The 20,928-nt window shown below is 37.3% G+C and overlaps 1 protein-coding gene across 3 annotated transcripts in view; it reads right to left on the bottom strand.

The window, feature by feature from the left end:
- Positions 1 to 611: 611 nt before the first annotated feature.
- The window catches only part of PTPN21 (protein tyrosine phosphatase non-receptor type 21), a 46,407-nt gene continuing 26,090 nt past the window's right edge, over positions 612 to 20,928 (bottom strand). For 2 of the 3 annotated variants that reach the window (XM_048070372.2, XM_066998231.1), the window contains 10 exons: positions 20,288 to 20,389; positions 19,629 to 19,689; positions 19,080 to 19,164; positions 15,886 to 17,351; positions 13,409 to 13,546; positions 10,656 to 10,877; positions 9,302 to 9,430; positions 8,754 to 8,988; positions 8,062 to 8,222; positions 612 to 7,221 (listed from right to left, as the gene is read on the bottom strand). In XM_048070372.2, the coding sequence (XP_047926329.1) occupies positions 7,093 to 7,221; positions 8,062 to 8,222; positions 8,754 to 8,988; positions 9,302 to 9,430; positions 10,656 to 10,877; positions 13,409 to 13,546; positions 15,886 to 17,351; positions 19,080 to 19,164; positions 19,629 to 19,689; positions 20,288 to 20,389 (2,728 nt within the window). In that variant the 3' untranslated portion in view covers positions 612 to 7,092. The remainder of the gene's footprint in view (positions 7,222 to 8,061; positions 8,223 to 8,753; positions 8,989 to 9,301; positions 9,431 to 10,655; positions 10,878 to 13,408; positions 13,547 to 15,885; positions 17,352 to 19,079; positions 19,165 to 19,628; positions 19,690 to 20,287; positions 20,390 to 20,928) is intronic. The other variant, XM_048070374.2, reaches the window with a different exon arrangement.

The following is a 20,928-nucleotide window of genomic DNA, read 5'->3' on the forward strand; positions in this document are numbered from 1 at the left end:
GAGCATGTCTGGAAGACAAATTCTTATTAAAAGACTAGTATTTCCTGAAATAGGTAAGTAGGCAGAGTATTCGGAGTTTAGCAAAGACAAGGGGTATGCAACTGTCCGGTGTGCAATTGCAGCGTCCAGCATACAATTCACCCATCATCTTGTGCCTTTTGTATCACCTCTCTTTTTGACTAAATATCAATTACAAAAGGAAGAAACTTCACTATTAAGTATTGCTAGCAGCTCCAATGATACAAAGTATACAGTAGATTGTTTCTTTTCTCACCTGCTTTTGGAATGGGTTTTTCAACTTGTGAAACATTTTTATCCCTCCTCTGCTTAAAGGTAGAAGAGAAATCAAATCTTTAGTACTAAAAAAGTCCTTTGAAAATGCAAAAATATGTAAAATGATGACAGAGTGTCAGTCACAAAACCTTCCTGCCGCAAAGATGAGAACCATTAGTATCTGACAGTGTAAGTTTTATCTTCATATTAAAATGCAAGACAGCACTTGCAGAGCTTTGACATCTTTGTGTATGGAAGGTGAAGTCTCAGGCTAGGGCTGCACATTAAAACTAAGTTCACTGATTTTTCTTTTAATAATGGAACAATAAAAACTCATAGTTGCTTCAAATATTTATTTTCATGGCAAAAATAGACTATTATATATTCATTTCACATATATTACATTCAGTAATACAAGCTTTTCTGTCTATGAAACACAATTTGTACATTGTTTTACAAACCAATTTCAGTTTTACAAGAATTAAAGCTGTTTTGATTATACATTTTTACAGTATTGGTGGCAAGACAGCAAAAATAGACGTGTTAACCACTAGCTTAGTACTAGAAAATAATACTTGAAAATTCATGTAGCTACTGTTTAAATAAAGTCCCATTTAAATCCTCACATATTGGCTCAAACGAAAATGGAAGAAAACAGAGCCAGATCCTGTACTGCTCTGACAGCAAGGACTCAGTCCTACACAACCGCTGAAAGGACTTCAAACACAACTTGCTTTAGGTGAAAGAAGAGATTTCAGCAAAGTGCAGGAGTGTACATACTGATCTGCAAGTTCAAGTCTCTAAAATTTCCACCTAAGTCTCCCCAGATCATCCATAAAGAGGACACAGGGATTTGGGGTATTTCAAAGCAACTTAAGGAAATATCTTTGTAAAGAGACAGCGTGTACACCTTGTCTGCCAGAATTATTCAGGATTAGCAATGTGACAGACTGGAGGATTTTACATGTTATTTTCCTATCAAGTTTCCTATCATTTTAAAAATGAACAGTGTTTGTGAAGTCTTTAAATACTTTAAAATCCCCTATTTTTTTTTTCTTAAATATTTCCACATGGAAAAACAGCATTTAAATTCCCTTTTTAAAGGTGAGGCGCCTTCTGAAACTGTGCTTGTAAAAGTAACAATTTGGTAGTTTTGATTGCCGCCTATCTGAAATAAAACAACATTACGGTGTCTACAGACTTGCTCTCTAACTTGCCACACGCTGGATCAGTTGTAAACTCTGTTAATTCTTTGCACTTTATTTCTGCCTTCGTTCCCCAGTTAGAGCTGAAGAATGGACTTCTAAAGAGCAAATACACTGGAGGTTATTCTTTACCACTAAATGCAGCATCATGTGGAAAACAGCAAAGAACAGAATCAAAGGTCATTTAGCAACTGTTTTTTGAAATGCTCATAGAAATTAAGATATTTTTTTTTTTTTACAGTCCTTGTAGACCTTAAGGTAACGTATGTGATGCCAGCAAAACGCACCAAGTTAGCTGGTCCCCAATCGGATCTTAGTAAGAAATCTTTTTTACAGACATATTTGCAAAAGCTGTTGAAAGTTTAAGATATTTTCCTATACCCTAGCACAGTATTAGAGATTCTCTGAAGTTTTAATATCAGTGTATGGCAAATGCTGCACTGCAACATATTTGTAAGCACATGTTAAAACTCCACATTTCAAGGACCTGACTTTCAACCCAACCTTAACCAGGTCTAATTCACGCCTGCAGTAAACACCTAAATGCATTCACAAATTACTTAAACTTCCAAACAGTCTAACCTGCATCCATTAGAAATTATCAGTGCAAATTTGCATGTATGCTTATTCACCCTGCAGTTTGCACATGGAAAACCAGAGACCACGGTTCGAAAATCTGACCTTTAATGAGTAAACAGAAACTGAGCTGACAGATTACATTGCATCTATTTGGAAAAGAATATGTTTAAAAATAACACAGCTTCTGAAAAAATATTTGGAGTTTCAAAAATCACATTTTAAAAAGCCTGTAAAAATAACACCTATGACTACATGCTCACTTACCCTACTATGCCATGAAAAACATACCATATGAATCAAACCCTTCTAGCAGTTCTGCTGTGGATACAACATGTTCCAAATCCTCCTCCAAATGCCTTCAGTCATTCCTCAAATCCATGCTCTCTAGTTCCAACATTTTGTACTTTCAAAGGAGAATTTCTTCCAAGCTATCTCAGCTACTTTTCCTTTTAATGCTCTAGTTTCATGTATGCACATTCCTGCTGCATTCTTTTGGTTAATTCTTGTAATCTGTATTTAAATTTAAAGTAGACGTGAATATTCATGCTTTAAGGGCTCAAACTTTCACTGGCAATAAGCATTTTTTAATTCCCACAGTATCAAGAAGAACTGCAGGAATTTTGCGTCTTGCAGGACTGGGCTCTGGTTTTGCATGAGTTTTAAATATTGGGAAAAAAAACAACCACCTAAAGCATGGAATTATTAGCAATTGAACTGTTGTTCCTTTTAAATTAGTAATTTGAGCTAACTATTGCAGTATAGTAATGAGTTCACTATTTTAATTCCAGGGTTTTAGTAACACTACTGGTATTAAAACCGAGGTCCCATTACACAGCTAACTTGTATGATAAACAACCCTGCAGTTCCCAAGTTTGGTCCAAAGGCCATTGAAATCTATGAGCCACTCAACTTTAACAGCTGCTCCAACAAGAAAAATGTACCAGCAGCCTCTGGTAGCCTTAGTTATTGGATTTAAGAAGCTATTTTTGGAGAAAACTGCTCCAAATGTAATCCACTAAAAAAAAATAAAAATACACAAGATTACAAGAGGAGCCAAAAAATACATACTTTCTCAAAATGCCAAGAATTTTTCCATTTTAGCACACATTTTAATCTTAGTTATTATTAATTTACTTTTATATATATATATAAAAATGTTAATGATAATTTAGAACAACTTTTCATCATCCACAGAAATTACAGGAACTCTGCCTTGCTCACCTGCTTTTAGTTACTTACATTTATAAATCTAAACCGTATTTCCCTGCAGTTGTAGTTTTTACCATTCAGTTGTGCACAATGAGAGCAATGCTAAGGCATAAAAGTTGTGCTGCTAGTGGAGACCACATTCCTACGTGCAGCAGAAAAAGGACAGCACTGTTCTGCACACTGCAGCAACGCAACGCAGAACTCCAACTTGTAGCACGGATCTTCTCCATCACAGGACGAGTGAGACGTGCTTTGCAGCCTACAGCAAAGCCTGCTAAGTCAGCGTCACCTTTGCAATCAACAGGGCTTTGAATTTTGTTTTTAGAGAAGAGCTGTGGGCCCAAGAATACAAAGATTCACTGGGCAAACAAATCTCTCCTCACTGCAAGCAAGACAGAAATCAAGTGTCAGAAGCCCTTACTACAGTTCATAGGTTCTTCTCCTGACTTCATAGAATTTGATCCTAAAAGGCATTTTCCACCTAGCCCACAAAAGACAGTCAACTCTGTCTCCTGGCAGTACTATAGCACCTGTATTTATCCCTGAGAACTCTGGCATTCCTAGACACCTACATCTTGCTCTTCATCATCTACTTCAGGAATAGCTTCACGGAACTTTTCCACTAAAAAAAGTCAACTCAAATCTTACGTGATAATTATCTGGTTTCTTCCCCATCCAAACAGAAGCATATTTGGCAAAACGGACAGGCTTATAGGGGAATTTTAAGATTTTGACAGAAAGATCCACCTGCAGCTAAGGCTGTGACTAGATTTGGGCAATGAATTTTCTTAAAATGTCCAACACTTTACAAAGCATCCAGCGCAACTACGTGTAAAAAGCATCCCTTTCAAGGCTCAGAACAGCTAAAAACTGAATGTTCTTTTAAAAGAAGTTATCTGAGAATCTAAACAATGCTTTTAAATTAAATTAGTTTTATTACAGGAGGTTGTGGAGTTTCATTTCTTTTGGTGTCTTCAGAAGAGAAACTGCTCATTTTTAATGCTCACTTGGAGACATATGCTTACATATAAAAACAATCCTGCTATCTTCAGTGGGAAAATTCAAATGAAGTCAATGCAGAAATGTACTGCTGATGGACAGATCTGAAAGCTGAAGTGGAGGAGGTAGCAGTGTTATTGCTTAAAAATATCAGAACTGACTACCAGCTTAGAGAGTGACCACCTCTAAAAGTGAACTCAGTTCCTCTCAGCAAGACAGAAGACAGAACCAAAAGAAAAGACTTTCAACCTCAAAGACCTCAACCACCTCAGAAGCCACCACACAAATTTGGAATTAAATTGCTTATTTTAATTGCTCTTTTTAATGCTTTAAATCTGATGTAACGGCTGAATCGATAGAAAGCGTCTCTTGAAGTTGTGGCCATATATAATTTCATTAAAAGCTGCAGGTATCATGTTATGAGCACAGTTCAAACTTTGGAAACGGTACCAGCTACATTCTAGAGTGTACCTTTCCACTCACAAATACTTCTGAAGACTTAGGTGAACTGTGGTAAAAAAGAAAAGAAAAAAAGCAATGTTTTTAAACACAGGGCACAATACAAACAGACCAAATATCTTTGTTTCTTTCACTGATACTTCTCTTACCACAGATGCATCGAATTGGTTTGCTTGCAAGACTATATATAGGAATCAGTCTTCAGTAGCTGGTGTCCTCTGGAATAAGGCAGTGTTCCTTCCAGTTTTACATCTGGTAGTTAATACTTGCTAGGCACTTCATAGTTACAAAAAGAACATTTTCCCCCATCTAAAAATATTCAATCTTATTGCTACTGAGAGTAGAACAATTTGGACTGTCTGAAAGACGACCAAATGCACTAGCTGAATATTATAGTGTATTTTAAACCAGTACATGTCTATAGAACGACATATTAGCACAAAGTCATTTGGACCTTGTGTTTATCTTTATACAAGTAGCTTATTACAAAGGAAATTGAGGCAACCTATTTATGACTATTTTAATTAATGCTTTGAGAGGACAATCATTGCTTTGAAGAGGGGGGTGTGGTGGGGTAATTATTCATAATAGTTTCCAAGCCCTTGAGGCAGGTCAGAAAAAAATAACATCACTTCACCAGTGAAAAAAAATCACTTTCAGTCTCATTTCATTTCGTTAAGCAGGTATCATGAGAAATTGATATTTAAACACACCTGCAGACTGGTTTACTATAAGGTTTTTTGGAATTGTACCAGATACCTAAGAACAAATAGCTCACTTTTGTATACGGATTTTCAACTCAGCATCTCAAAACACTTGAAAAGGCAGGTAAAACCACACTGTCCCCATTTTAAAAACACAGACAAAAGAGTATTCAGGGATACCATCATTAGACCAGACCCACACTAGTCAGGGACAATACAACTAGCGGAGGCAGGATATCTTCAGATCCATGCCACAAGCACTGACTGCCAGCTGTACAGTTACCAAAATACCCACATCTCCAGTGTTACCTCAAAGAGTTCTTACATTCTGCAGGCATTCTCAAATGGCTCCTGTGAACATTCTTCATCGCAACGCTGCACACCATTAGCAAAACCTGTTCTAGCACTAACAAAATAATCTGAAGGATTCTACAGAAACTTCCAGTGCTTTAAAGGCTCTCCTGACTGGGAACATAAACATTTTTAATGGTCATCTTTGCACTGTGTAAACCAGCAATCATAGCTGCCACACCTCCTCCATTATGTGTTACACGATCATTCCCGCTTCACCACTATGCACCTTCTTACTCCAATTTTGGTTCTCTCACTTCATCAGCTTTAAAGGCTCTTCCTAAAATAACAGGTTAGTAACGGCGTATTACCATATGAAACAATATATGATTATAGTTTCTATGTTTAACTACATAAATAACAGAGCAAAAAAAAGTGCTTAAAACATTTGCATCCACTTTGATTTCAGCCAGTAAAATCAAACTGTCCTCTAAATATATGAATAATACTGTATATGTACTTCCTCTCATCCATTTCTTTCCAAGACGTTTGTAGATAATTATAATATTTTTCCCCTGCTTGTTGCCTACAACTCCATAGGTAAACTTGCTTCTACTTAAATGGAAATTATCAACAGTTAACTTGATCGTTCACCTGTAAGTTTTATTACACAGCACTCTACAACTACCTATTACCCTAGTACTCTCTGCACAATTTTTCAGTTCAAGCATTGTCAATTCTCTCCTCTGAAAATATAACTGTGTTTAAAAAGTTGTTTAAAAAAAAATACAAAAATAACTGCCCTTAAAGCAACCACTTAAAGTATGTAAGAACTGCTAGTTCTGCTAAGTAAACCAGAGGAAACCGAAAGTTCATTTTAAAAAATACAGGTGTACTGCTCTAAATATAAAATTGAAAGCAGAATGAAACTGTATAAGACCTTGACATTCCCAAGGAGCAGGTTTCTCTCCCCATGTGCATCCACATATTTTAGCTTTTGCACAGTTAACTACATTTAAAAAAAAAAAAAAAAAAAAGTTAGTACAATTGTGCCATGTACTTCCATTCTGTAAGATATTTATTTTGCCCAAAGTAACACCACTCTAAAAAACGTTCCCAAGTACTCCAGACCAGTACAAGTAAAATCATTCCCTAATATGGCTGCAGCTGAACATGGGAAGAATTTAGTCCAGCGAAGATCCTGCTTTGCAAGGACTGTTACATTGACTTGCATTTAACAGTCACATACCAGCCCTAAAAGGTAACTGTGTGATTCATCATACAAAGAAAAAAACAGTGGGAGCAGGTCTGCCTGGACAACTGTAATTTTCTTTCTGTAAACTCTTGCAGTGTCCCTTAGGAAGTGGAAGGGATTATATAAGTCTTGAGCTTTTGAGAAATTGAATGAGAACTCCATAGACAAAAGTGTACTGAGAAAGAGTCTGCACCATCATCATTCTCTGCTGCCTCAACATGTCCAGCACTCGTGGGATGTCCAGCATCTGGAGGAAGAGAACAAACGGTTACAAGTAACTGGTAAGCAAGGAGACTCGCTCATCCTCTCTCAGCAGAGAGATTCAAGACAGTATCAGTGATCTGGGGACTGAATCAGCTGCTCTAATTTCAGCTCTGATAATTCAGCCCATACCTACAGTATGGGCTTCATTGCGCTGCTGACCTCGCCTACCTCAGCTTCCTCATCTGTGAAATATTTGCGTATCTCATGGGGTATGTGGGTCCTCACAAATCTAATAACTGCAAAAGTCTGTCACAGCGTTAGGATAAGGAAACAATAGACGGAACAATCAATTTGTTGAGTTTCAGGCAGCACATAATGTTACCAATTGCTTTACAACTGCTCACTTCTAGCTAAAGGCTGATAGGACTAGGTTTTATTTTATTAAACTACCACTTTGTCCTCCACTGAGACTTGTACTGCAAGTACTATTACACTTAGGAAGAAAAATGCTTAATAGCAAGCACAAGAGACTGACTACAAACATGTTTTTGAACATTAACTATCAAAACTAAGGCATGAAGTGGTAAAGCCAAGGCAACATCCTGAAACATGCTCTGTAGCCCAGGGCATACCTTGTTCCACTCAGTGATTCAACATCCTAACTGAGCATTCCAAGTGTGTAAGTGGGCAACCATAGAAGATTATTAACTTCTGTTAAATTGCCAAAAGCGCTTTCAACCATAATTTTAAGGGCTCTTCCAAAGGCCACATCTTGGGAAAGCTCAGATGAACAGCCATAAAATACTTATTAGGCAGATTATTTACTCTTCTACTACCTAACATTATTGAAAACATGAGGAAAAAAAAAAAAAAAAGAGATCACCTCATTGTGTTCCAAGCAGGCAATCATGATCTCTGACAGTATGACCACTCCTGTTCGTCCTACACCTGCACTGCAATGCACCAGCACGGGAGGATTAATGTTTTTAGGATCTGCAGTGCTGTTCGTATGGCGCCGCACTGACTGGATCTCTTCCAAGTATGCTATTAAGTTGAACAACATAAGAATGACAAATTTAGGAAATAAAGTTCCATAAGCCATGCTATTACACTGCACAACCATTGGAAAAGTAGTAATTTAACAAATGACATTCCACAGAAAAATTATACATTATATACATCACAAGTCATAACCCAACCAGAGCAATACAGATATGCGAAAATCATCCAACTTTTCCATGGATTCCCTTGTTCCCCTATCCCCCACCAAAAACAGCTTGTGGCCATCTTGCTATTGCTGGCACATATTCAAATGTGTGACATTTAGTATAATTATGTTTTAACCTAGATGAACTTTAGTAAATTATGTATTTTGCTTTAGATTGAAATAGTCACTTTAACAAACTGGCAGGTGTACTCCCACCAGAAATACAATTCAGCATATCTTACCAGTGTGAAGACACCTTTTGCAGCAGAGTGCTTGGCATAGCTATCAAAAGCTAATTCATGTTTAGCAGACATATTAGGTGGTATAAAAACAACAACAACAACAAAAAGCTATTAAATAAAACTTACAGAGAAATCCCTTTAAATCCTCTGGACAGCCATGCTCTGGCCAGTCAGTGTACTGCAAATGCCAAACTGTTCTCTCCTGTCCCGTGAGAAGATGTTTAATCTTCAAACCCGTAGTTGCATAGCAGCCTGAGTCAGTACGGAATCGTGTGGTAATCTTAAATCTTCCATATGTCACAGTGTTGTGCCTTGAGCCAAGGCGTGGCCAATATCTGAAGCTTTTTTCTCTCCCGCTTTCCTTAAAAGCAAAACACCTCCTTAACAACAAACATGAAAGCACTCATATAACAAATGTTCCTTTAACAACTGTATTTCTCCTCTATAAACTGCTACTACAGTGTTCTGGCTTTTCACTGAATAAACCTATTTTCCACAGGAAAGAGTCTGCAAATTTAGAGCTTTCTGCCAAGAAAAACAATACAGAGTGGCAAGGGGTCACCAGAAAATTATCTTTAATCTGTTTGTTGGAGCAAAGATCCCCTTACTCTAATGGATCAGAACAAAATCATTGCATAAGTTTCTGGGATAGACCCGACTGGGTCTGTACTCACTTCCTCTGCTGTCACCATAGCTATAATGGCAATTCCTTGTTCCCAGATCATCTGCCAGAAATCCTGACATGTATTCTGCAAAGGGCCCTGTGTAGCAATGTAATCCCACTCCATGCCACCAACTGAGATCTGTAAGAAGAAATAAACTCGATTACTAATCATTTAAAACCCTTTCTCAGTTCCTACGTCAGCCATTTAAAGATGCACAAACTGAAACAGACAGCAACACTGCAGAAGTAAGACACTGTGATTTGTAACTGCCTCCCATTTTTTAGCTGCACCTTGCCACATCAGATCAAGAGAAACAATGTTTAAAATTATATAAGCACATAGCTAAATAAATGTATTTTACATGATAAGCATAAATTTTCTTTACTTATTTGTACATTATATTTCTTTTTTTTTGTGAATTTAAGGTATCCTGGCCAATTTGGGTTTAAAGAAGCTTTCATACCCTGATGAGGCAAATGCTATTATGCGCACCAGGAGAAGTCAGTATTAGCTGAAGTTTCCTCAAAATGTTATTTTACTTCAGAAAGGTCAGAAGAGTTACTCAAAATTTGGAAATGAGTTGAAATATAGAAACTATGGTACCACACCAGGGAAGAATCAGATTTATAAAGAAGATAATAAAACAACTATAACAACTACTCAAGTAATAAAAACTCTCTTAGTTGCACTTTAGTAAGTAGATTGAAAATGAACGAACTGCCTCGTAGGTTCTTGAGGTCACCCTGCAAACTTCTTTTTTTTTTTTTTTTTTTAATTCCTGCAAACTGTTTTTAATAAAGTTTAAAGAACTAAAGCTGGGGAAAAGGGTCATCCAAAAATTATGAAAGAGCAGAATTCCCTCTGGCTCCATCTGTTCCTCTAACCATCAAAAAAAAAAAAAAACCTTAAGCAGGGAGCCAGACTACTGCATGTTGTGGATCTAGCCTGAGAACGAGAAGAGGATGAAATAATTAGTATTGTCACTGCAGTTCTAAAATGTCGTAATCATTGCAAAGAATCACAATTTATTTAAAAGTTATCTGCCTTCTTAATTACGGGAAGAATGGACATGCCTTCTATTAGTACCAATCAGGAGAGAGATGGAAGAGATGGGAGAGAGACAATCAATATAAAAGATCTGTTCAGTATAGAAGTGAAAGCCAGAAGACCTCTCCAATAATTAATTAACCCTCTACTATTCTTCTAAGTAGCGGGGAAAAACAGGTTCCCTCTTTCCCCACAGAAACCTCTGGAGAGGGAGGGAAGGATTCTTAGTCATCTGACAGAACCAAAATTAATTGCCAAATCCATTTTTATTTACCATATAAACTGGAAAAAAAATCTCCAACAGTCTTTCTCTCACCTTGATATGAGATGCATTGATGTAACCCGTGTTATTTTCTTTGGTTGGGACTAGTTCTACTCTGGTATCATCATAAGGAAGGACGTCCTGGAAGCGGTTTCTCTCAGCATTTTCAGGAAGCCGAGCTATTGAGCACTCACCATCTATAAGTCTTTTCTTCTGAATGCGCTCATATTCAGTAAACACCATCCCCTGCTCTAACCGTTGTTCCAGAACTTTACACTAAAAGACAGAACAAAGATAACCACACGAAGTCACATTCTCACGCAAGTCTATTTTAACAGAATTCATGAAGGATAAAGTGTATGTATTTTCCTCTCCTATATACTTTTGCAATGCTTTTTGCAAGCTATTAGTGGTTTTACATGCATACCAGAACAAATTAGAAGCAATTCTAACTAGCAGGATTTTTTTTCAAGTGAAAACTATCTAAAAATCCTGTTATCTTTCACTAAGTCACAAAGACTATGGATATTAATGGTAAAAAACAAAAACTACTTAGTTTCTATAAAGACAACCTAGATGGAAAATAAATATTGGATCAAACCAGGTGGTTATACTACAGTACAAACTGCCTCAAATACATTTGAACAAGACATACTCATTAATCATCCTGCTCAATATAGCACATTGGATTAAATCATTTGAAAAATCTCATTTAACTGTATAGCCCAAAAAATGAAGTCAAATTTAATGTTTAGATGGAGGAAGAACTCCACAGACGTAAAACAAAATGTTTGCCTCATTCGATGAATTTATCATTCACCTCCAGTACTCCACATTTTCTTAGGCTGAAGATATTAAACGTTGAAGACAGCTGTAAATCCTTCTTAGAACCTCCTGCTGCAGCTCAGATATAAAACAAGGATTTTTTTCTACTAGTACAATTCAACCTGTTTTATTTAATTAGCCCACCAAAAGATTTATTCTTTCAAAACCAAGTTCTTTCTAAATCATAAGACACTTCTGGAATTTCAACATCTCTTTGCCAACAATAATTAGAGGAAAAATATGTAAGATTTCAGCCAGAAAATTTCATCTATGTCACATGTCCCCAGCCTCTCTCAGCAACTGCTCTGCGGTATCAGATCAGAAAAGTATCCTGTATCAAATAACTCTGATGCCAAATGCTGCAGAGGAAGGTGTAAAACCTCCATCATATGCAATTTACACTTCAGTACATTAATTGTCCAAACTCCTTTAAATCTTTAGGCTAAGTTTCCTCATTTAAACTAATAGCAACATGAAGCTGAGCAATGAAAGAGGCATCGAAGCAACTATAAAGTCTTTGTCTTCTCGAAATATCTGTAGTTTGGACTTTCTTTCATGTCACGTCTGATTTGTATTGCCTCTTCTCCACAGCTTTAGGAATCACTCCCATTTCGTGGTATCTATTCTTCCTCTACATGACTGCCTGAAGAGAAGGTGTAGTGACTTCCGTCCTCCTCATAACTTGACTTTACAGTTTCTGCTTTTCCCTTAGCACTTTGGAAAAAACTAGCTGAATAGTAATATGGCTGAATTAAAGGAAGGTCAGTCAAGGAAGAGATGATAGATACAAGAAAGAGGAAATAACTAACATAGGTACTAAATGTAGAAGAGTATTTCAATAACACAATGTTAATTTCTTTTATCCCTTACCATCTTTAAGGAGTATATACAGTTCAAAAAGCCGTTTCAACATAGCTAAAGTTAACAGTCAAATCTCTCTCCTAGAGATCTCAGTCCAAGCCTTCAAAATCCAAGACTGAATTCCTACTATGTAACTTGAAACTAATTTTCTTGGCCTGTTCCTTAAAACTGCAGCTGGTGAGAGCATGACCGTTCCCTTCAGGTCCTAATCTTGCTCCGTGACTGTCAGCAAATTGAGGTAGATGGAGGTCTGCAGCTGAGGATGCCCGACCATGCTCAGAACCAGATTCCAGAGAGACCACTGGCTGCAATATATATACAATAATCACCGCAGACCTTGTTGTCTCTAGTTGCTCCCCAGTTTTATGTGTGATGACAGCATTGTTCTAAATAGCCCTTCACAGGCTGGATATTGACTATGTTTCACGCTTTTTTGTGCCCATTTAATGGTATATGAGGCAGGCTGAAGTATGTTTATTGACGTTGGTTACCTGACATAAGTAAATGAAGTCTTACATTTCTCAAAGAATGATCCTGTTCTAGAACCTGACGTCCTCTCAGTGATCTGAGATCGTTTAATGGATTTAAAATTTCAGCAGATCACACAAGTTCCATCTATACTTTCAGGCATCCACCTGAGGAAAACATAAAGTCACTCTGCACAAGCTGTACCCTGAGGATGCAATTTAACTGCACAATTTGTTGTAAAAACTGTATAAATTACTAGTCGTTACAATCAAGTTCATGCTCACACTAGGAATTTTAAATTTAATCTATTTGCATTCTGGAAAATAACTCAAAAATTAAAAGAGGAAACAGAAAGACTTGGCATAAAAATGTAACAGTAGATGCTAGTTAATTTGCTCTACTTCCTAAGAACAAACTCTAACTAGAATCACTGTCATCTTAAATCTTAAAGAAAAATCTGAGTTACACCCAATACTTCTAGCAGTGACTTAGCAAGCAAAAGTTTCAGTCTTCGTTTTGTTTCTATTCTCGGTGTTTGAGTTACTCTGAATCTGACACATTTTGAAGTTGACATAAAGCATCACTCATATGCAATTCATTTTGAAAAATTATTAGTGTAAAAGAGAAATCAAGCATGAAAAACTTCACCATACTCGTTCATCATTTGTTGCTCTTGTTGACTCTTCTTTCCCCTCATCTGGCAGAGGCATTCTAGTCAAAGTTAGTCCATTCAGGGCAGCTAGCTTTAGAGGCCCTATTTTTTTTGCATCAGTTTTATTCTTTTTCATACCCTGCAAAAGAAAAGCTAGAACTTACGAATATTCTTAAACAGCTGATGAAGTTACCAACCAGAACCCAGATGAGTCCCATTTAGCAAAGGGTACTTCTTTGACCCCTTCTGCAAACAGCTCTGACCCTTTTTTGATAAGCACTGCAGTGAGAGATTAGGGTGGTGGGACTACATTCCTCCAAGGACACAACACAAGTCTGTCTTCATTCCAGACAGGTTAATGAAACTGCATGAGAATGACAAATATTGTTCCCTACAAAGCTGACAACTGAGGGTGTGAGGCAGTTACTCTGGATAAGTAACATTCTTGGACAGAACTAGAATCACTATCCAACCAATAAATACATAAATAGTTCTTTACTGGACTATACAATTTGCAGACACTTTTTTTCCCTACAAGTGGGCATTAGAATGAGACTACACCTTTAAGATATCTGGATATAATAAAATGTTTGACTACATTTACAACAAGTTGCACATACAAAACATGAACACAGGACTATGGGCACATCTGAACCCTGAAGCAGACTGTGAATCTAAACTACTATAGTGATTACTATAGTGATTACTATAGTGATTATTTGAGAGAAATATAAATGGGAGATTTTTATGAAATAAATTCAGATGATTCTTTCAGAAAGCATAAGTGAGAAAAAAATATCATTCTTGCAGTTGCTCAGCTTGGTTGTTAAAAAAAAAAAAAAAAAAAAAACACAACACTGAAAATATGGGTGAATATGCTGCCTGAACAGTGAGCGATGCTTCTGAAAGCCGAATGGAGTAAGGAATACAAAGACAAAGCTAAGAGGATGAAACTGCATTTTAAAGTGAACACAAACACAACACTAAGAGCTCATTGGAAAGCAAAATGCATAAAGAGTGGTAGGAGACACTTCTGTTACCAGGTAATACATCTCAACAGCGAATACAAAATGGCAATTTTATATCCTGCAAGAGCACTCTGAAACATTACTGAAATAGAAAGTAATTTACTGAATAATTACAGTGAAAAAGTTTTAATATCAACTTTGTATCAAAAGATAAGTATTTACATAGCTATCAGAAGGAAAAGGCAGGGTATGATTTTGGTAGACTCAGTGTCTGAAAATAAATCTTTTAGAGAAAAAAATACAGAGTATATCTAAATGTGAATACAAGAAGTTATCACCTTTTTTCTTCCTATATCCACATAACACAGGAGGAAGGAGATTAAAAAAAAAATAAAATTAAATGAATCGAAGCTGATGAAGATTAATTTCATAGTGTTCAGCTCCATATATATAAGAAGTCTGACACAAAAAAATACAAGTACAGTAACTATTTAAATACGTCATTTACTCTACATTAGCTTTTGAAGCATCAGCTCTGGCAGTTACTACAGCAGCACACATTGTGTAGTAGGTCCACTGCAGTCCAATTTGTGCAGAAAACTATTCGACACTAACTCAGGCAGGCAAAGTTAGCCACAATCAAATTTAAAAAAAGGCAAAATAATAATAAAAATGGTCTTCCTCTATTAGGGTGTGAAATATGATAGTGTCTGCATAAAACTAAAGAAAGTGAGTAGTAAAGACTGTGAGTGAAATCATACAGTCCCAAATAGGCCTTGGGGTTCCTATGAAGTAGGAATTATAGAAAAAGGGAAAGTTGCAGTTGTTCAATTTATTTTGTTTAATGGCTTCATAAGGTTGTAGTAGGATAAAGGGGCATTACAAGCAAGAAGTAACTTCAGTGAGATAAAACCAGCTTAAAGGCAAAGCAAAAGGGAAAAGACATGAAAAGAGGAAGGAATGAAGGAAAGAAAAGAAGAGAATACCAGGGAAGAATTTACTGCCTGATGTGTCAGATTACACTCTCAGGTCAGAATAAGAGTGTAAACGAATCAAAAATGTAAACATTCAGCTACATCTGATTTTTCAGTGAGGGAAATTCTAATATTAGAAAGCTTGTAGCAGAATGCAAACAGTTGGTTTTGTTCCAGATAAGGATAGGTAGGGCAGAATTTGGGATCTAGAACTGACTTTAAAATAGATAATTCTCCTGTTGCTAGGTAGCTTACGTGTGTCAGAAGGAGGGAGGCTGCACACTTGGATTTGTGTGGGAGGACTCTACCAAACTGAATTCAGGCGTGGCAGAGAAGGAGAAAGATAAAAGATAACTAAACAAAGTTAATGAGAGAAAATAGAAAAATAAAGATAAAGCAGCTTTAATTCACACATTTCAAATACATCTCTCAGGTTGATTAAAAAACAGTAACAAAAACACTTAAACAAAAACCCCACACAACTCTGGTCACAGAACAATTTGAAACACAAACCAAGAGAAATAATATCCACTTACACCTAGCGGGGGAAGGCCTTCCACAATATTCTTCTTCCCAGACAAAAGATCAGACACAGGTCTCTTCTTTATCGAATCCTTCCTGACTCTGTATCTCCCTGACGTTGTAAGGTCAGATTCTGACATAGATGGCATAAGCAGTCCTTCGCCTCTTCTCTGTACCTGGCTTTCTACTAATAAATGAACCGGGCTCATTTCTTTTATTCTCTTTTCTGTCTCTGTAATATGTAATTTAGGCTCAAGAATATGCAAAGGGCCAGCAGACGAAGCAACAGAGCTATAGGGGTAGTTGAGTACAGGATCATGAGAATAACCACCCATTATGGATGAAAGTTGGGTTTGATCTTCAGGGAGAGGAGAGAGACTAGTACTAGCTTTGTTTTCTTCTTCAAATTCTTCTTCTTCTTCACTACTGTGAATCAGCATAGTGGCATCTGAAAGGGTTTTCTTATGGTCACAGCTCACACCTTCATCTTGCTCATTTTCTTTTTGTTTTGTTCTCTCCATCAGAATGTTGGGCTGTGACCCTTCCGAGATAACTCTTGGAAGAGCCACATCCGCTGCAGATGCTGACATGGTCCTCTCTTTTATTCTTATTCCTTCAAAGCTGGGAGTCAAGCCTGCTATTTCAATACTGTTCCTTTTCTGCAGCTGAGCATGGCGTGCCGATGTTAGAGGTTCACTGACTTCCTGTAGAGAATGTGCCACAGGCAGGCTGTCTTCCTGAAATGTCTGGACAGAATGATGCACTCGCCTCGTGATAAGATCCGGGTTGCTGCTGCTAATGTAGATATGTCGGGAAAGGTCCGGAGTACTATTTGCAGGTCTTGGGTATGGGTATGGGGGAGGAGGTCGATAGACTTGGGTCTTCATTATATTTGGTGCTGGATAATCCTGAGCCTGGAGCTGCACGTTTGTCAGCTCAGGCACACTGACTGCCCCAACAACCGGGCGCTTTTCAGCGGGATAGGGATAGGGGGACTGGCTATGGAAACTGTAGTTCAGGTTAAATGGGTAATGGTTAGATTGCGGGGAAGTGAAGTGTGCATGTTCTCTTATTTCAGGTTGACTGTAAACCAAGGCATCAGGCCTGCTGTAGGCATACGTATTGCTGATGTTGAGATTTCTCATTGAATGACTCTGCCTATCTGTGTGCACCATTCCCCTTTTGAGCTGTCTCATCACGGTTTCATAGTCTGGTGTGGGCCGATAAGAAGGTGGTATTAGTGCGCTGTGTCTGTGCGATGGGACATAATCAGTCCTGAGGACATCGCTTCCAGTAATGCTTGGGTTAGAGGACATAGGGGACGGCTGCAAGTAATGCTGTGGATTATTCAGGGAGTTTGTGCTATGTGCACTATAGACACTACCATTGCGGATTCGACCACTGTAGTCATGAGGGGCTCTATCCAAGCTAGTCTGAGAGTGACAGTAGTATCCATTCTGATTGCTCACAAAGAGGTTATCTGAAAGTAAAGTTTAAGAACAAGCTTTATGTCCAACACCTTGAACAATAAAGATATTCTCTATTAAGATGTAGCTAACTGAGGCTTAAGATTTTCAAAATCTCAAGTTGTTCTTAGCTATGTCTTGAATTGGGAAGAGAAAAAAGCAGCTTTTTTGGTGTTGTTGATACTAGAGGTATATACAACAGAATGAACTGGTATGTTCATTTAGATGATGCAAACTCCTACTGGAAAACATTATCTCAGTTTAAGGATGGCTTTCTTCAGTTTAGGATAGGTGTCCTAAGTTTAATTCTAAGTTAAACAAATCTATATCATATTGTAAACCATTCTAATTGAAAGTAAGAACAGACATTTACACCAAGGTTTGTACTAACCCCATGAGATCAGCTTAAATTGCAAGAAAACAAACACACAAACAAACACACAAACACCCCCTCTCCTCTTCAAAACACTCTCAGGTCATAAGTAGATATAGACCTTTAGTATATATTAGCCCAAGACCTTTAAAAAAAATCAATTTAACATTTCTGCAGAAAATTTGGACACAGTTTAAACAACAACTATGTATTGTTTGCACATTAACATGTACCCACTCTGGTGGGTAAAGAAAATGTTTTAATAGTTTATGTACAATATACATTTAATAGTTTAACAATTACTTCATTGGATGTACAATTTGCCAAGCTTCAGAAAAGAACAATTAAGTCATTGTTTAGATGCCTCTCATGACCTAACACCAAGTTCATCATTGCACACTTACGTTACTGAATTGCGTAACAGCCAAAAAATCTTCTGTTTGTTAAAAATAACATTCAGAAGTAGGGTCTGTGCGTTAGAAATTACGAAGCATGACAGCATTCACTGTGTCCAGCAATGATTCCAACACCATATTGGAAACAATTCGGGTACATTCTGAATCTACATATCTGTACCTTTATGAATATTCATGCAACCATTTACATTGAAAATGTGCTCATTCCCTTACCAACGAGTTATTATGAGTATTTTTTGATTTAGCTGACTTGTAGGACTGGAAGGTCCCAATCAAAACTGAGGCAACTTTGCAAAAGATGAGATTAACCTCTCTAGGGAAGCAACTTTGTAAATTACAGACATTATTTGTAACCATCAAAAAAGCAGAGAAAGCAGCCATGATTCCACTGTGAAACTGCTTAGATTAGGAGTGTGCATTCCTTGAAATTTTTTTTTTCCTTTTTTTAAACAAATGTTCTCAGTAAACAGTTCTCAGCCTTTCAATTCCCAACCACCATGTAGTCTAGCAAACTCAGAGAGAAACTCAACTCATCCTACATCCTGTTTTTAAGCAGCTATTAAGATCAATATTGACAAGGATCTCAGAATTCCATATCATACCAGTTTAGTACATAAACCCAAAAAACCTAGTCAGTTAAATTCATGCAAGGGACCACAATCAACAGTTGCTGTATTTGCTGTCATAACTACCTTTTCTCATATCCCACTTTTCGCATCAGCCCACACACAGAGTAGCAGCAAGCACTTTAATGAGTGTTGCCATGCAAACCTGACCCATGGTCAGCCTGTAAATTTTGTCCAGCTCTAGCTAAATAGCTAAAAAACACAAATTACAGCATTCACCCTCTAACGCGGTGGGCTTCATGAAATTTAAATCACAAGATCTGTCTGTTTTCCACCTTGTTTAAAATTATTCAAGAATTAGAAATTTTCAAATCTGCTACAGATTACCTTGGGAGGATGCATATGGTTCAGTATAATGACCGTTGTAATGCAGCTGAGGTGGTGGAGGCATCATGTAAGCTTGAGGCTTGGGCTAAGAGAGAATGTTATTATTATTTAAAGAATTCAAGATTTATTTTAAATACAGAATTCTTGAAATGTACATGCATGCACAGGCACAGAGTCTAAGTCTTAAAACACTTCTCTAAATCTTCAAATAAGTTTCTCCTGAGAGGTCACACAAGAAATATATTTGAAAAAAACACAAAACCAAACAACCCAAGATACCTTGCCATCTGAGATATAGGAGAGTCTCTAAGAGACAAAGCAGTCACTCTAAAAATAGAAGTGTTTAAAATATTTTTCACTGTAATTATTTTAATTCCATTATTCAGATGTTTTATACCAGCTTTTTCTACAAGTCAGAAACAGTTTCTCACTTAGTAGACACTCGTCTTCTTCACTGCTCATCTTACTTCACTGAAGGAAAGTAATGTCTGTTTCATAGTCAATTTAAATCAATAAAAATGCAAATATGAAACTATTTGCTCTCCTTACCATAGACATCCTGGAGGAAGATCGCCTTCTAACAGGATTCACTGTAACAGGCTGGGTTTGCCTACAGAAGAAATATTATGGTGAGAAATTATTCTTAACAACACCAAGACTTATTTCAAACCTTGGAAAGTGCCTGCAAGGTCACTTAAAATCACTCTGCATTTCTTGGAGCTTTGTTAAACAATCCTTACAACGGTCTGAAAACGGAAGAGCTTGGCGCATAAACCACCATTGCTACTAGCAGAATCCTTTACATGAAGCATAAAAAGAAGGTGGCCCTGAAGCTGTGCAACAGGGCAGAAGGGGCCTAGTTCCAAATTTGAACCCCATGGGTAATCTCATACTAAAAGTTCCCTGTTCTACAAGACCATACATAAAGTTGTTTACAAGGGGTCCTTAATATTTGCAACATTAGAGAAACTAAAAAGCATGACTATAGTGCAATTTATATGCTCTAGTTTAGCTAACGTTAATAACTTTTTATAATTTTTGTAGTGCCTCCATGGTGGACTGTTCAGAAACCTTAAGCTCCTTTTCCCTCATCCTATAATGCACCTGTACTCTGCATCCTGCAGCAAGACAGAGATCAAAAAAATTGCAGAGTTTCACAAATGCAGGAACTAACAGATTTTGGAAAGAAAGATGGTTTTTCAGCTCACCCTTTGGGAAGTGAAGGACGAGAAAGAATTGGAAAGCGTGGAAGGGAAAGAATGAGGGAAGATTTCTGAGAGCCCTCCTCAGGTGGAGAGTCCAGGGAATCTCTAAAGACAAGGTACATACAGATAAAGAAAAAAAAAAAAGCCTGAACTTAATACAGGCATGCATAAGACAGTTTTCAGCAGCAGGACCAGATGATAGAACGTTATAGAATAGAGATTATCAGAAAGTTTTTTTGAGGACTTTTCCTATTAATAAAACCATGTTGTGGTGAAAGGGTCAAAAGCAGAGAGTCATCATAAAGACTGACATTCAATACAGAACTACAGAACTCTATAGAACTGACATCATTCAGAATGCAATGCACAAGTCCCACAAATGCACCACTTCTACCAACACTTCTCAGTCCTCTCAAAAGGCAGCCAAGCTTACAAGTTTAGAGATACAGGGGCTATTTTACTCCAAATTAATCTTACTCTTCTAAGATGAGCTAGCATTAACCATGCTAGGGAGTCATCTGTGGTGCAAAATATTCCATTATCTTTCCAGCAGCCACAGAAAATTTTGCATCAGCACCTCCATAGATAGGTCGTTGGAGGCCTACGTACAAAGAGGAGGAATGGTGCATTTGGAAATCACTTTT

Source organism: Anser cygnoides, chromosome 5, assembly GCF_040182565.1.
Source record: "Anser cygnoides isolate HZ-2024a breed goose chromosome 5, Taihu_goose_T2T_genome, whole genome shotgun sequence".
NCBI lineage: Eukaryota > Metazoa > Chordata > Aves > Anseriformes > Anatidae > Anser > Anser cygnoides.